At 35.6% G+C, this 14,543-nt stretch overlaps 1 protein-coding gene across 8 annotated transcripts in view; it reads right to left on the bottom strand.

Annotated features, from left to right (window-relative positions):
- The window catches only part of DYRK1A (dual specificity tyrosine phosphorylation regulated kinase 1A), a 148,752-nt gene that overhangs the window by 14,609 nt on the left and 119,600 nt on the right, over nt 1–14,543 (bottom strand). For all 8 annotated transcript variants that reach the window (XM_049104760.1, XM_049104757.1, XM_049104758.1 and 5 more), the window contains 4 exons: nt 13,879–14,026; nt 9,283–9,569; nt 6,638–6,784; nt 4,778–4,918 (listed from right to left, as the gene is read on the bottom strand). In XM_049104760.1, coding sequence (XP_048960717.1) covers nt 4,778–4,918; nt 6,638–6,784; nt 9,283–9,569; nt 13,879–14,026 — 723 coding nt within the window. The remainder of the gene's footprint in view (nt 1–4,777; nt 4,919–6,637; nt 6,785–9,282; nt 9,570–13,878; nt 14,027–14,543) is intronic.

Here is a 14,543-nt window from a genome sequence, read left to right as displayed (position 1 = left end):
TAACCTAAAGCAAGGAGAAGAAGAAATAATAAAGAGAAGAATCAATGAAATAGAAACAAGACTGTAAACAACAGTAAAAACGAAACAAAAAAACTGGTTGTTTGGAAAGATCAGTAAGTTTGCCAAACCACTAGCAATAGAGGGAAAAAAGGAGAAAACAGAATGACCAACATTAGGAGCAAAAGAGACACTACCACTGTAGATCCTCTAGAAATCACACAGATAATAATGAAATATTATGGGTAATTTTATGCTAACAAAGCCAACAACTTAGATAAAGACAAGTTTCTTGAAATACATACCTACCAAAATTGACTCAAAAAGAAAATCTGAATAGCCACATATTTATAAAAAAATACATGAGCTACAATTAGTAACTTTCTACCAAACACCCCCACTCATTATAGCTTCATAGATGAACTCTATTAAACATTTACAAAAGAAATGACAATCTTATACAAATTCTTTCAGAAAAATCAAGAAAGAATACTTCCCAAAAGTTTTATGAGATCAGCATAATCCTGAGATCAATACCCAATGAAGGTATTATATATAAAATTTTAGACAAATATCCATTTAATGACAAAATTCCTACCAATATAGACTAAGAAACTGAACCTACTAATACAAAAGAAGATAGTTTATCAATTGAGGCCAAGTATGGCTTATCATAGGTTGAGCTCAATATTCTGAAAGTTCATATATTTTACTACATAACAAGAGAAAAACCATATGATCATCTCTATAGGTGCAGAAAGCATGTGACAACTTTCAAAACCCACTCATGATTTAGAAAAACAAACAAGCAACACAAGTCTCTAAAAACACAGAAACTACTACTTCAACTCATAGAGAGCTACAAGAAATATAGCACCATATTTAAAAATATTGAATAAATGTATGCTTTTCCCACAGGATTGAGAAAATGGGAAGATGTCTGGTCTCACCATGACTACTCAACATACAGAGGCTCCAGCCAGTATAAAAAAACAACAAACAAAGCATATAGATTGAAAGAATAAAACTGTTCATTTGCGGAGGATATAATTAAATAGAAAGTCCTACAGAATCTAAAAACAAAAAACTAGAATAGGTAAATTTAGCAACGTCTTAGGATACAGAGTTAACATACAGAGAAATAAAACTCAGTTCTATTTCCACATACCTGCAATGAGAAATTAGAAAATGATACTTTAAACACGATACCTAAATAGCATCAAAAAATTAAAAATTAACAAAATATGCCTGAGACTTCTGTACAAAACACTACAAAATACCGCTGAAAAAAATTAAAGACTAAATGGAGAAAACCAGGTTCACAGACTGGAAAACCAATACTGTTAAAATGTCCATTCTCCTGCATGGAATCTCAAATGCAAGTGCAATAGAAATTCCAGCAAGATTTTGGGTACAAATTTATAAGCGGATTCTAAAATTTGTAGGTAAATAAAAAGGACCTGGAGAATAGAAAAAAAAAAAAAAATTGAAACAAAAAAAGAGCTGATGGATTTACACTACTTGAATGTGAAAGACTCACCATACAGCTACAAAATTGGCACTGTGGTACTGGTTCAGGGCTGATAAACCAAAGCAACAAAATAGGGTGCAAATATAGACCCACACATAAAAGAGAAATTTGCTTTGGACAAAAGCTCCCAGATCAATAGGTAAAGGAAACAGCCCAACAAATGATGCTACAACTCCTTAGGTAAGCATCTGGAAATGTGAACATCCACTCCTAACCTCATTCCATATTCAGGACTTAATTCAAGATGAACCACAGAACTCTAATCATAAAAACTAGGATCAAAAAATCTTTAAAAGAAAACACAGAATACCCTCACAAACTTGAGGGAAGCAAAGATGTCTTAGGATACAAAAACAACTAGTATTCATAAAATACAGTTGATAAATTTAATTTCATTGACATTACATTTTCCCCCTCATGAAAAGATATCACTAAAAGAAATAGGTAAACCATAGTCTAGGAAAAAATACTGACACATGTGACAAAGGACTTATATCCATTATATGTACAAAACTCCTATATCTCAATAATTAAACTCAATAATAAATGAGTAAAAGACTAGAAAGATATCACCAAAAATATATGAATGGTTAATAAGCACATATTATTAATCATGGAGAAATAGAAGTATAATGACTATACAAATCCATTATGGCTAATTTCAAAAAGACCAACCATATCAAACAGTGAGGATGTCCTACAACTGGAACCCTCCTCATACATTGTAGGGATGTAGAATGATGAAAATTTAGAGAACTGTATTTTCTCATGAAGGTAAACACACATATATCCTATGATCTGGCAACTCTACCTCTAGGTAATGACCCAAAGAAATGAAAACACATGTGCACAAAAGATTTATACAGTACCCACTACCCTTATTCATAATAGGTCCAAATCGGAAACAACTCAATGTCCACTGATAAACTAATATAGATAAATTGCACTATTTTCATTCAGTAGAATGTTATGAAGTAATAAACAAAATAACTTTTTGAAACACCTAACAGGTATGAATTTCCAAAAACAATGTTTGTTAAGTGAAGAAAGCAAAATAATAAATACTATAGGATTACATTTATATGAATTTTGCCTATGAATAGGCAAAGCTAACCTATGGTAATAGTGGAGGTGGGATGGGATGACAAAAGAGTCACAACAGGACTTTTAGGGTGAGGGGAATATTCCGTATCTTGTTTTAGGTAGTATTTACATTGCTGTACGTAAGATTAAAACAAAACAAACACTTAAGGTATGCCTATGTTGTACAAAAATTATACTTTAACAAAACAGAACCTTAATTCTTCATCCACCTCCCTCACTAAAAAAAAACACATATAGTAGATATAGATTTCATTACCAAGAAGCTAAAATGGGCTCTTGAAACACACGTTGAGAAATTAAAAGTAAAATAAAATCACTGAGAAAATAAACACAAATCCAATGAGAACACGTGCAACTCAATTTATACTTATGCTTAAATTCCCTAGTGCATCCTTTATAATGTAAACATTTGGTTATGGATTTGATGTTTCTGTCGTTGCAAAATTTACTTCTATTCAAAAACAAAATAGTTATTTTATATTTTAAAAATTAAGTTTCTTAAGTCAGTTGCTAATTGCAGCTAAGGAAATCTCATAAAACCTATAGTTAATATGTATTAAATGCAGGTTATGATACTCACTTTCAATTTTAAAAAGGGAAAAGATTTCTCTTTTCATTTCTGAAATGCCTCCCCGAATAATTTTTTAAAATACTCATAGCTCAATTTGGGAGAAATGAAAGGTTACAGCCCATAGTGGCTTAACTGTGGTTTTATAAGACAGGGATATGAATGGGATGGGATGAATGTTTTATTTAGAAAAAAGAAACAACAGGCAGAAGGAAAAAAAAAACACTTCAAAATGGAGAAAGTAGTAGCCTGTATTGCACAGAGATAAGAACTATAAAGGAGGTTTCATATCCTCCACCCTAATTCCAATCAACTGGTAGGAGCTACTTTAAATGCTAGGGAAACTAAGAAGGATTCCGAGGAGGCTGTGTTTTGGTTGAAGGGGAAAGGGGCCAGGCCTGAGAAGCTACCGATGTGGATGAAGGCAAAAGGACTCAGGAGGCTTGCATGGCATTACCCACCCCTTTCTTAAGGGGAGTGGGCACAATTCAGCTGCCAGATACTCCATTACCTGGAACTTTAATAAATAAAGCAGAATGCAGTAGGTTACAAATCAGCTGGGAAACCCTTAATTACAGATATATTTTTAAATATTCTAAAGAAAATCATTCGATAATGAAAGTTGAGACTCCACAGCTACATGAAGGTGAATTAAAGCAAACAACCATCATCTTCAGTTCACTGGAAATGACACCTGGTGGCAGCATCGCTAAAATGCAAGGGCAAAATAAAACTTGGAGCAAAAATAAAATCTCCTAAATATTAAGAATGCAAAACTAGAATCACAAGGTGTCTGGTATACATATCACAGACAACCAGATATTTATATATGACATTCATTTTATACTAGAAATAAGCTAGATCACAACATACGATTATTTTCAGATACATAAAACAAAAAGTAAATCAAGATGCAAAATTGCTATCATTTACTCTGTTAAACTGACATCGCTTAAGGATCTGAAAAAACTTCTCAGCTAAAAGAAGATTACTAAAACAAACTTAGTGATTTGAAAACCTCACTTTGAGTATTTTGGAGATTTGACATTCCTGCTATCCATGCCACTGACCTAAGAATAAGAATCTCCAGGAATCTATCCAATGACTCTCTAAGTCAGTTCATATTCTTGTCACAAATTGCCTAAGTCAAAAATCCCTTCCCCCCCAACTGAAAAAAAAAAAAAAAAAGGCGATTTACTGCAATTATGACCTCTGTTGCTCACAGCTGCGGTACTGTTAACTGGGACTTCATCACAGACCCACACTGTGAGGAAAAAAGGTCAAACTGACGGATTCTACTGCCGCAATGAGGCATGGTGGTTTGATTGGCTGTCTCACAAAGCAGACACAGAGTTTTCAAAATGAAGCCTTAACTCTGACCATGAAACAAACACTGGTCCAAACAGACACATCAGGTCAAACTACACCCACCATCTAAAGAAGCATACACCAACGTTATTAATCAAACTGTTAACTGAAACACGGATTTCAAGTGATGCAAGATGAGCTACAGAAAGAAAGACTGCTCTCGTAAAATAAGTAACAAAGACTCAAAAAACAAAGTTTCCCTATTTTACCCGTTTTCCATCTTTGGTCTTCTTTAAGTTCCAAGTGCCATCTGGCAACTTCTCAAAGAACTTTCTTGCTTTTGGTGCTTGGTCAAGAATATGAGCAGGTGGGATACTCAGAACTTCCACTATTTTATTCATCTGATCTACCTGTATTGAAAATAAAAATTAAAAAGCCTGTAACTTCCACTGTAGTACATCCTAATTCTGTTCATCCATCCATCCATTCATTCATTCCTGAATTATAAACAAACAGAGTACCTCCCGAGTGTCAGGCACACCTTCAGGCACTGAGCATACAATCATGAACAAAAGAGAAACTCCCTGTCGCCCTGCAGTCCCCTCATGCCATACAGGACAGGGCAGACAATTAAACACATAAAATCAAATAACCATCAAAAAAAAAAAAAAAAAAAAATCCCAGAGGCTTAATAAAGTGTGGACCGAATAAAGTATATTTTTAAGCACAGATTCATTCGCTCAAATACAAGTGTCTACTACATGCTAGAAACCATACACAGAGCAATAAATAAAACAGATAAAAATCACTGCCAAAAAGTTGGTATCATAGAGGGAAGAGATCAATAATAGACAAATACACAGTTAAATATATTTTGTCCATGGCAACTAAGACCTATGGAGGAAGGAAAAGGGATGGAGAGTGACAGGGTACTGTCATCCACTGGTACTAGAGGATCACGGAGAAGACGGAGGAGCTGAAGATCTGTGGCCAGGAGGGAAGAGCCACATGCCCCCTGGGGAAGGGCCTCTAAGGCACAGGGAAGAACTAATGCAAAGGCCTCAGTTAGTCTGGGCCTGTGGCTACTGTTTCCAAGGGACCACAGAGTAAGGCTGTGTGCTGGCAGAGAAAGTAAGGGAGGCAACACTGCACAGAGGAGGCAGGAGGTAGAGGGAGTGGGGGGATTTTCGAGCCACTCAAAGGACTTGGATTTTACAATGAATAAAATGGAAGCCACTGAAGTTTCAGGTGATTTAAGAGAATATAATTGTATTTTATAACGAAACATTATCAAACACACACTATGCCAGTTACTGCCCATGAGTGGCTCACAACCTATAGTTCGAGTGAATTAGCAAGATGGAAGGGACAGGTTTCTGATACGATACTAACAGCTATATAACCCAGTATAAGTAAGTCATTAAATTTCGTTGGCCATTCTCTCTTATTTATAAATGCATGGACTGATCAAGATCTGTAATGCGTAACTTTTCTTTAAAAAATGAAAACTTCACAAGGTTTTAAACCAATGAAAGGCCAATTCCTCTGACTGCCAGAGAGTATGACTCTCCCATGCCCTCCTAGGCACTGGCTCTGATCCCCAAACATCTTCTAAGAACACAGACTGAAAACCCATGAATTAGAATAATTACACATAGTGTGTAGCTCTAAAATTCTATCATCTTAATTCACCCTCAATTATTCAGATCAAATACCCAATTTAAGGCTACTGGTCATCACTTCTTTATTCCAAATCATATTCTCAAAATTTACACAGTGATGTTTACATTGTTTTCAGAGTGTCCCTCAGGCCTTTTATCATTATTTTTGTTATACTGAAAATCTGTAAAATATAAATCAAAAGGCTTAACATTTTCTAAACTAACTTACTGTTCTTACCAGCAAATTAAAAAATCTCACCCCCATCTCAAAATCCTAAATTCCCCATTAGGATAATTGAAAAAATTTAAAAATGGATAAATGCAAATTAAAGACTGACCCAACATTTGAATATTTAAATTGGTAAGTAGGCATCTTTTTCTAAAAAACAATTTTCAGATTACACTGTCACAGATTACAATCAAAAACAAACTGTGAAAAAAGAGTTTTGAAAGCAATCCATTATATACCTCATTGGCTCCACTGAACAGAGGTTCTCCAGTGTGCATTTCAACCAAAATACACCCAAGGGACCACATATCGATAGCAAGGTCGTAAGGCATTCCCAGCAGCACCTCTGGAGACCGGTAAAAGCGACTCTGAATGTACTGGTATATCTGAAATACATGTCAGTATCATGTTAATTCCAGCATAAGTTTTGTTTAATTATGCTCAACGCTGAAGTACATCTATCTAATATTACCAGAAAAAGTAACCACCTATCCCCTGAATTTAGGTTCTGTTGACAGCTTTCAACTTGCTACTACAAATAATGTTTAAATAACTAAACACTTCAAGAGAGCAGTTACTCTTGACTGTGAAATGCAAAACATACACAATTCAAGTCCTTCCATTTATTCCAATCCTAACTGGTAATCAAAATACACACTTTAAAACAAATAATTATGCCTCATCAGAAAAAAGATTATTATTGAAAACCGTTTGTTTCCCTATTAATTCTTCTTTCCTGCTCCGGCTGGCATTTGGTTAACCATAAATTTAAGGCCTCAATTGTATCTAAATTAACCTAAAGAATGTTTTTTAGCATTAAGTCAAATAGACTCAGTACAACGTAAATGAAAATTCAGATGTACTAACCACACAGATAAATTGGAAAAACAACTGGGAGTCGTTTCTGACCAATCACTTCTTCCCTATACTGTCCCCTTCCACCTCAATCTAAGGCCTCTTAGAAAAAGAAAATCTTGAAATGGATAATTTTCAATGAAGTAATCGAGAATATCTTGAAAGACCAATTCATCTTCCCTTAGCCCCTGTAAATTTGTATCTAGAAATATCATGAAAGCAAAGAAAGTTTTATTTAAAAAGAGAAAGAAACAAACAAAATCCTAATTAAACATCCTCACTTAACACTCAAACTAGGCAGCCATCAATCAGCATGGTGCTGCTTTCTCATGAATACTTTTGTGGCTCCCATCTAAAACTCCAGCCAAATCTCCAAGAGTAATCTGATGCCCCCATAAGCTGGTCACCTCAACCTTAATGCTGTATCAGAGTGAAGAAACTGAAATTCAAAAGGGCCAGGAGGAAGTTACTACATTTCCAAGTTTCTATAGGCCAACAGCATCGGTAAAGCCCCAAAGACTCCCTACTACTGAGATCGTCTTATTGCACAGCTTCTGCAAGAAGTCTGTTTCTCACCTATTCCGTCTGGTTATCTCCAACGCTGTGCACCTAAATCCCCTGAAATACACCAGCCCTGCCACCTTCTGAGACTGAGACTGTAGATCTAGGGTAAGGCCACCACATGTGTATTTTAGAAAGGACCTCTCATTCTAATCTGATAAACCCACATAGTTTAAACCTCACTGAGCTAAAGGGTTAATTGTCTTAGTTTGGCTGGTGAGACATAATAGTATTTGGTATTAGTACAGAACATATGATTTTATTTAAAAGGGGGGAAAATTTTTCCAAATCCAAATCCATTCAAAGGACTCTCAAGATGGGCATGTGTTTTCCACTCACGATATACTTTACCCACATGAACAACTATGCACATCTTCTGATTTTCAGGGGCATCTGAAACTGCAAACTTTGCTTTCTAATCCTTCAATTTATCTCAGTGATTTACAGAACACTACTACCATGAGTAAGTTGCAGAAAAAAAAAAGCCAGATAACCCTGTGAGCTGACTATAAATCTTCATGATTAAAATAACCAGCCATATTTAAAACATGGGGAAAAAACTGCACAGGACAAGACTCTCACTAATTTGGAAAAAAGAAAACTAGAAAGCCAATACATAATAGTATCTGAATGTTAGTTGTGGTTTTTCATGTTTTTCCCCCAAGAAATGCAGTTTCAGCACTTTCAAGTAAACAGGAACAGGGTTCAAAAATGAACAAAATATTATTAAATGATTTTAATTCCTTTCAAGAAAAGAGCAACCTATCACTTCTGTTTTATATGTGCAACACTGTTAAGAGTAGCTTTTGTAACACTAGAAAGAAGAGCAGGAAAAATCTGGTTTCTTAGCTAAACCTGAATCTATTTATTGCTACAGATAGGTCTGTTTTTAGCAGTCTGAGGAAAACCAGTTAGGACACGTGTCAAAATTTATATAGGGAAAAAGAGACTTACATTTATTTATCAAAACAAGTATGTCTAACCAACTGTGTAATTTCTGTACTATATCACCATGTGTAATGCAAAATAACGTATACTGTAACACATCAGTTTTTAAAGAAAACATTTATTTTGATCTACCTTTCAAGAAGTATTTCATAGCACAGATTCAGTGTTCTAGTACTGGGAAATCCCCAAATTCATACTAAACCCGTTACTTACAGAATATAGCTACAAATCACCTAATATTTAATTCACTCATCTATTCTCTCTCCCTTTTAGGCATACATGACTTTTTTTTTCAAATCCACTTTTAAAAAACTAATACCTTCTAATTCAGAATCTTATATTTGCATTTTAAGAGAGATTTCCCTCACAATAGGCTTAACACAATGTGATTCAAGCGGCACATTTTAAATAGAACCATCCTGAAATTATTTCCAAATTAGATATAAATAATAACACTTCAATATCTAACAACACTATTTTATTTAATTGTCTTAATTCCCAAGTCCTAAAATATACTTACCCTCTGCCCCAACTGACAAGAACTGCCAAAGTCAACGATCTTGATTGCACTGCGTTTGGGGTTACAAAGAAGGATATTCTCAGGTTTTAAGTCACAGTGAATGATACTAAGTTCTGGAGTCGCGAGGAAAAGCAGTGCAGTGCACATCTGCTGTGCAAACTTTCGTGTTAGGTTCAAAGAGACACCTCGAAAATTGGTGTTCCTCAACAAGTCATAGAGGTTGTAGGACAGCATTTCAAAAACTAAACAGAGATGGTTTCGAAACATAAAGTGGCGTTTCAAATGCACTGAAAGAGAAAAAAAAGTTTCATTTTAAATTATACACACCAATAAAATGAGACTAATGTATGCACGAACTCTCAAACAATCTACAACATTTCAATGTCAAATGGAGAGTGAAAATCAAGTTAAAATTTGGAGATCGGCATTCTGCAATAATAGCACAATCTATAATCAGGAATATCTAAATTGTTTGTCTGCTGAATTAAACAGGTGTGGTATCTGCCAATAAGCAATATAATGTTAGAAGTACCACCAAAACGTTTTGTTTAAAAAAAAAAATGAAGTCAGATCTGGAAACACAAGTAGCAAAGTGACAAACAGAACTGAGAATACTTCAGTAACTTTATGCTCACTTCTACAAGAACGCATTTTTTACTTCCTGAGAGCCCAACCTCAAAACTTCATCTAAGCTCCACCCACGGGGATCTCCAGGTTGTGACAGTGCCGTACTTGGCAGCTCTCTCTGGGAAGGCTTTCCGGCTCTGATACATATCCACATTCCGCTGTGCTGAGCCTTACATCTCACTAGTAATTTCCTGCAACAATTGTCAAAGGAAGACATAGATCTTTTTTTCTTTTAGGCAAATACAGCAAATATTTGAAAAGCATGCTTTACAAGATATTAGAGTTCATAATCAAGGCATCTGATTATGTTCATCAAGCTGGTATATGGGATATCTTGTGCAAAACAGAAGGTCTGGGGAAACTTGAAAATGAAGCTCAATCACAAGAATAAATTATAAGACTTATGAATGAAAAAAGAGTGTAAGAAGCCATTACATGCGATCACTGTTGACCCTCTAAAAAGGCTTACTACTCACTAAATTGTTTCAAAGATTGTGCTTTTAGTACTAACACTGACTGCACATCAGATGAGGTCATTCAATAAAGTAGAGTGCTGCCCTTCCCTGTAAAAATCTTATATATACCAAACTGAACCCTTGTAACTCAACTGGAATGACATAAAACCACCATCTGTCAAGGTTACCTTCATTTTGGTCTTTTAGTTTCATAAAAACAAAAGTTTCTCTACAGATCTATCTGGAACTAACTATGGTGGTATTCGATGTCTGGTCCCTGAGAAAGGGGGGATACACTGTGTTGTCCTGGACTGCCTTTACCCCTGAGTAGTACAGCAGTGCATGATTGTTTTTACATCATTCTTGATACATATGATCCAAAGTTAGGATAAAGAACAATACAAATACTAAATGACTCTACAGGAGTCTACAGTACAACTCAACACTCAACAAATAAAAAGAATCTTTAAAGGTTACATAAGAATGTACAATATCTGCTCTTAATAATCACTGAGGTTCACAGGTTTAATATTAAAAACAGCTCCACATGCAATAAAGACCCCCCAGAGGGGATCCCTGGGTGGCTCAGCGGTTTGGCACCTGCCTTCAGCCCAGGACATGATCCTGGAGTCACGGGATAGAGTTCCCCCTGCTTCTCCCTCTGCCTGTGTCTCTGTTTCTCTCTCTCTCTGTGTCTCTCATGAATAAATAAATAAAATCTTAAAAAAAAAAAAAAAAAAAAGGACCCCCAGAGACATGGTCAAGAGTTTTATTTTGATTAGATAGTAGCCACAAAAAGAATGCAAAAAAGTAACTGATGTCAGAATTCCAATGTAATTATAAAAATTCTTTTAAGAAGCTCTGTGATTAGGGGCACCTGAGTGGCTTTGTGGTTGAGCGTCTGCCTTTAGAACAAGTCATGATCCCAGAGTTCTGGGATTGAGTCCCACATGGGGAGCCTGCTTCTCCCTCTGCCTATGTCTCTGCCTGTCTCTCTCTCTCTGTGTCTCTCATTGATAAACAAATAAAATATTAAAAAAAAATAAAAAAGAAGCAGCAGCAGCTCTGTGATTAGAAAGTTCTACAGTGGGGGCGCCTGGCTAGCACAGTCAGTAAAGCACCCAACTCTTGATCTCAGGGTCACGAGTTCAAACCCCACATTGGGCATGGAGCCTACTCAAAAAAAGAAAGTTCTTCCAATGGAAGATCAATCTACTTGGTTCCACTTGACTTCCCAATTCATTATTCATTTACTGAGTATCTATCTACAATGTGCTGAGCTAAAGACACTGTCAAAGAAATTTCAAGCACAAATATATTTACCTATCTTTTTAACTGAACTTTGGGGATAATGGAGGGTCAGCAAGACTCTGTTCTAGGCGTAAACTGAATTTTCTTTTAACTAGATCAAGGCAGGTATCAATAATCCAGGTGAGAAATTATGCTCATGGTAAAGCAGTAGACTTTTTTAAAAGTTTCAACAACTTAAGATTACAAAACTCATTCAAATGAATTATATTTCTCAATCACTTCAAAACAAAAGTTATTTAATCATAAAATAATAATATGACTCTGTGACATCTTAAATTTAAGTATCAACTCTCCCAGCAAGGCTAGATCTAAATCTAAAGTTCTTGTTTGTTTTCCAATACAGAATCTCAGTTTCTTGAGACATTGTGCATTGACCACCTGCCTATATAAGAACTTAGAAAAATAACTCACCCCAAAAAATACCAATCATGATTAATGCAACAAATCATCATTAAAGTCAGTTTATTAAAAACAAAAATGACAGGTATTATTATATACAACTGAGTGGCTAACATTTATTGAATACTTACTATATATGTGCCATGTTTTCTTTCAATAAGGCTGAATTAAAATGTTACAAATAATGCTATCAACGTTTTCTCTACTACTTAAGCACTCAAAATACAACACACAAGAATGAGGAGGAAAAACTGGGGAGGCATGTCCAGAGATTACTTTTTAAGTCAAGTATCCTTCAAATGTCCTTCTTGTGCTTCTAAATTCTAAAGTCCCTTGAATGGAAACAGGCTCAAACTCACACTAAGTTATGACTGTTATAACACTTACTGTTCAGTGACTATGAAAAGGTTTTAAATACAAATGTTATTACTAGGGATTATATCATAACTTCAGAGAACAAACTAAGCAAGAAAAATTAATACTGTAAGTTCATTTTATGGTAACACTGGGGAATGAAGGGTGTTCATAAATGAAATCTAATCTTGGTATCTGAACCTTACACTTTTAAACACTCTTTTTTTTTGTTTGTTTGTTTCCACTATTTGGGACAGACTCAAGTACCATAATGCCCTACTTATTCGTAAAAAGGCATTTGTTAAATAAAATTTAGCCTCATGTTTATCAGGCAGAGTTGCTATGTATACATGCCTACAGGAACTTATATAGTTAGTTGATTCTAAGGGTCTCAATACTAAAATTGATGGCATCTTATATTTATACTCAGCAACAATTTGTTTCTTAGTGGCACACAGAATAATGTGGTCTTACAATCACTGGCATCATAGATTTGACTGAGAATGGTACTAAAGAAGGTAGAATTATTGATGTTATGCCCAAATATCAACTGATCCTAGACTTCACTATATATATATATATATATTTTTTTTTTTTTTTTTTTAAGATTTTACTTATTTGAGAGACAGAGAAAGAGAGTGCATGAGGAAGGGCAGAGGGAGAGAAAGAAGCAGGCTTGCCACTGAGCAGGCAGGGAGCTAGGCTGAATCCCAGGACCCTGAGATCACCCTGAGCTGAAGGCTGATGCTTAACCCACTGAGCCACCCTAAATGCCCCTAGACTTTACTGTTTTCATAATTCTATCTCCTTTTTGTTTTCAGGAAGGCAATGAAACACAGAATCTAGATTTAGGCACAAGTTAGGTTCAGATGCTGCAGGGCCTTGGGACCTTGGGTATAAACGGTCTATGATATAAGGATTCCCCCACTTTCCTTACCGGACCGCTGTGACTATTACAGATGATGGAGAAAAGCACAAGGAATAGGAGTTTATTTAATAGTGGCTATTACCTCTCTTCTGTTGTAGTAAGTCTTAACAGCTTCTAATGCTGCCAAACTGACAAAGCCTGGGGAGGAGCCTGAGATCGTGGCTCAGACATTCCAAAACGGGTTCTGTAATAGGTTAGCTTACCTCTAATTTCTAAGCTATATTAGAAACGGCTGAAGTTACCCAAAAGAGGATTCCTGGATAAAAGTACATCACTATAGGAAACAAATGGCACTAGTAAGTTGCAAAATATGACACTATTCTTGTTTCTAAATTATAGACCACTTGGAATGCACATTCCCCAAGATTTAGATTACTGCCACTTCAAGTAACTTATGCTCCAAAAGAAATAAACAGTTGAATTTTTAATCTATCACTTTAAGATAATTTCAACATATTTTCATATAAAAATAACCATTAACTTAAACTTCTGGTCCATGTGAGGGCACATGGCTTTGTTTACCTATGTAGTATTTCATTTCAGTGTCATGTTTGTTCATGAGCTCAAGAAGTCGCACTTCTATCTGGGCTTGATTCAGAAAAGCCTTCTTGTTCTTTATTATTTTAATGGCAACCCATTCTTGCTCCACACGATCATATGCCTTTACAACCTAAAAGAGAAAAAAGACGAATAATTATCTTACTTCATTAATGGCGACAATTTCACAACATTTTACAATTAATCCATTTATTTATAGACTGATTTATTTATTCATGAGAGACACAGAGAAAGAGGCAGAGACACAGGCAGACGGAGAAGCAGGCTCCCTGCAGGGAGCCCGATGCGGAACTTGATCCCAGATCCTGGGATCATACCCTGAGCCAAAGGCAGACGCTCAACTACTGAGCCACCCAGGCATCCCTTACAATTAACTTTAATTATATATTTATCCAATTCTTATTTTTCTGACCTCCATAAGTAGAGGATGACCTATTCCTTTCCATTCAATATCATCCACTTACTACTTTAATAGTCCATTTTAAGTCAATCTATTCTTCTTTTTTAAAGATTTTATTTATTTGAGAGAGAGAGCACACATGCATGAGCATGAGTAGGGGGAGGCACAGAGGGAAAGGGAGAAGCAGACTCCCCGCTGAGCAGGGAATGACTGGCACTCAGGGCCAATA

Source organism: Canis lupus, chromosome 31, assembly GCF_003254725.2.
Source record: "Canis lupus dingo isolate Sandy chromosome 31, ASM325472v2, whole genome shotgun sequence".
In the NCBI taxonomy this organism is placed as follows: Eukaryota; Metazoa; Chordata; class Mammalia; order Carnivora; family Canidae; genus Canis; species Canis lupus.
Note: the sequence above shows the minus strand (reverse complement) of the source record. Positions and strands in the feature narration are given on the sequence as shown.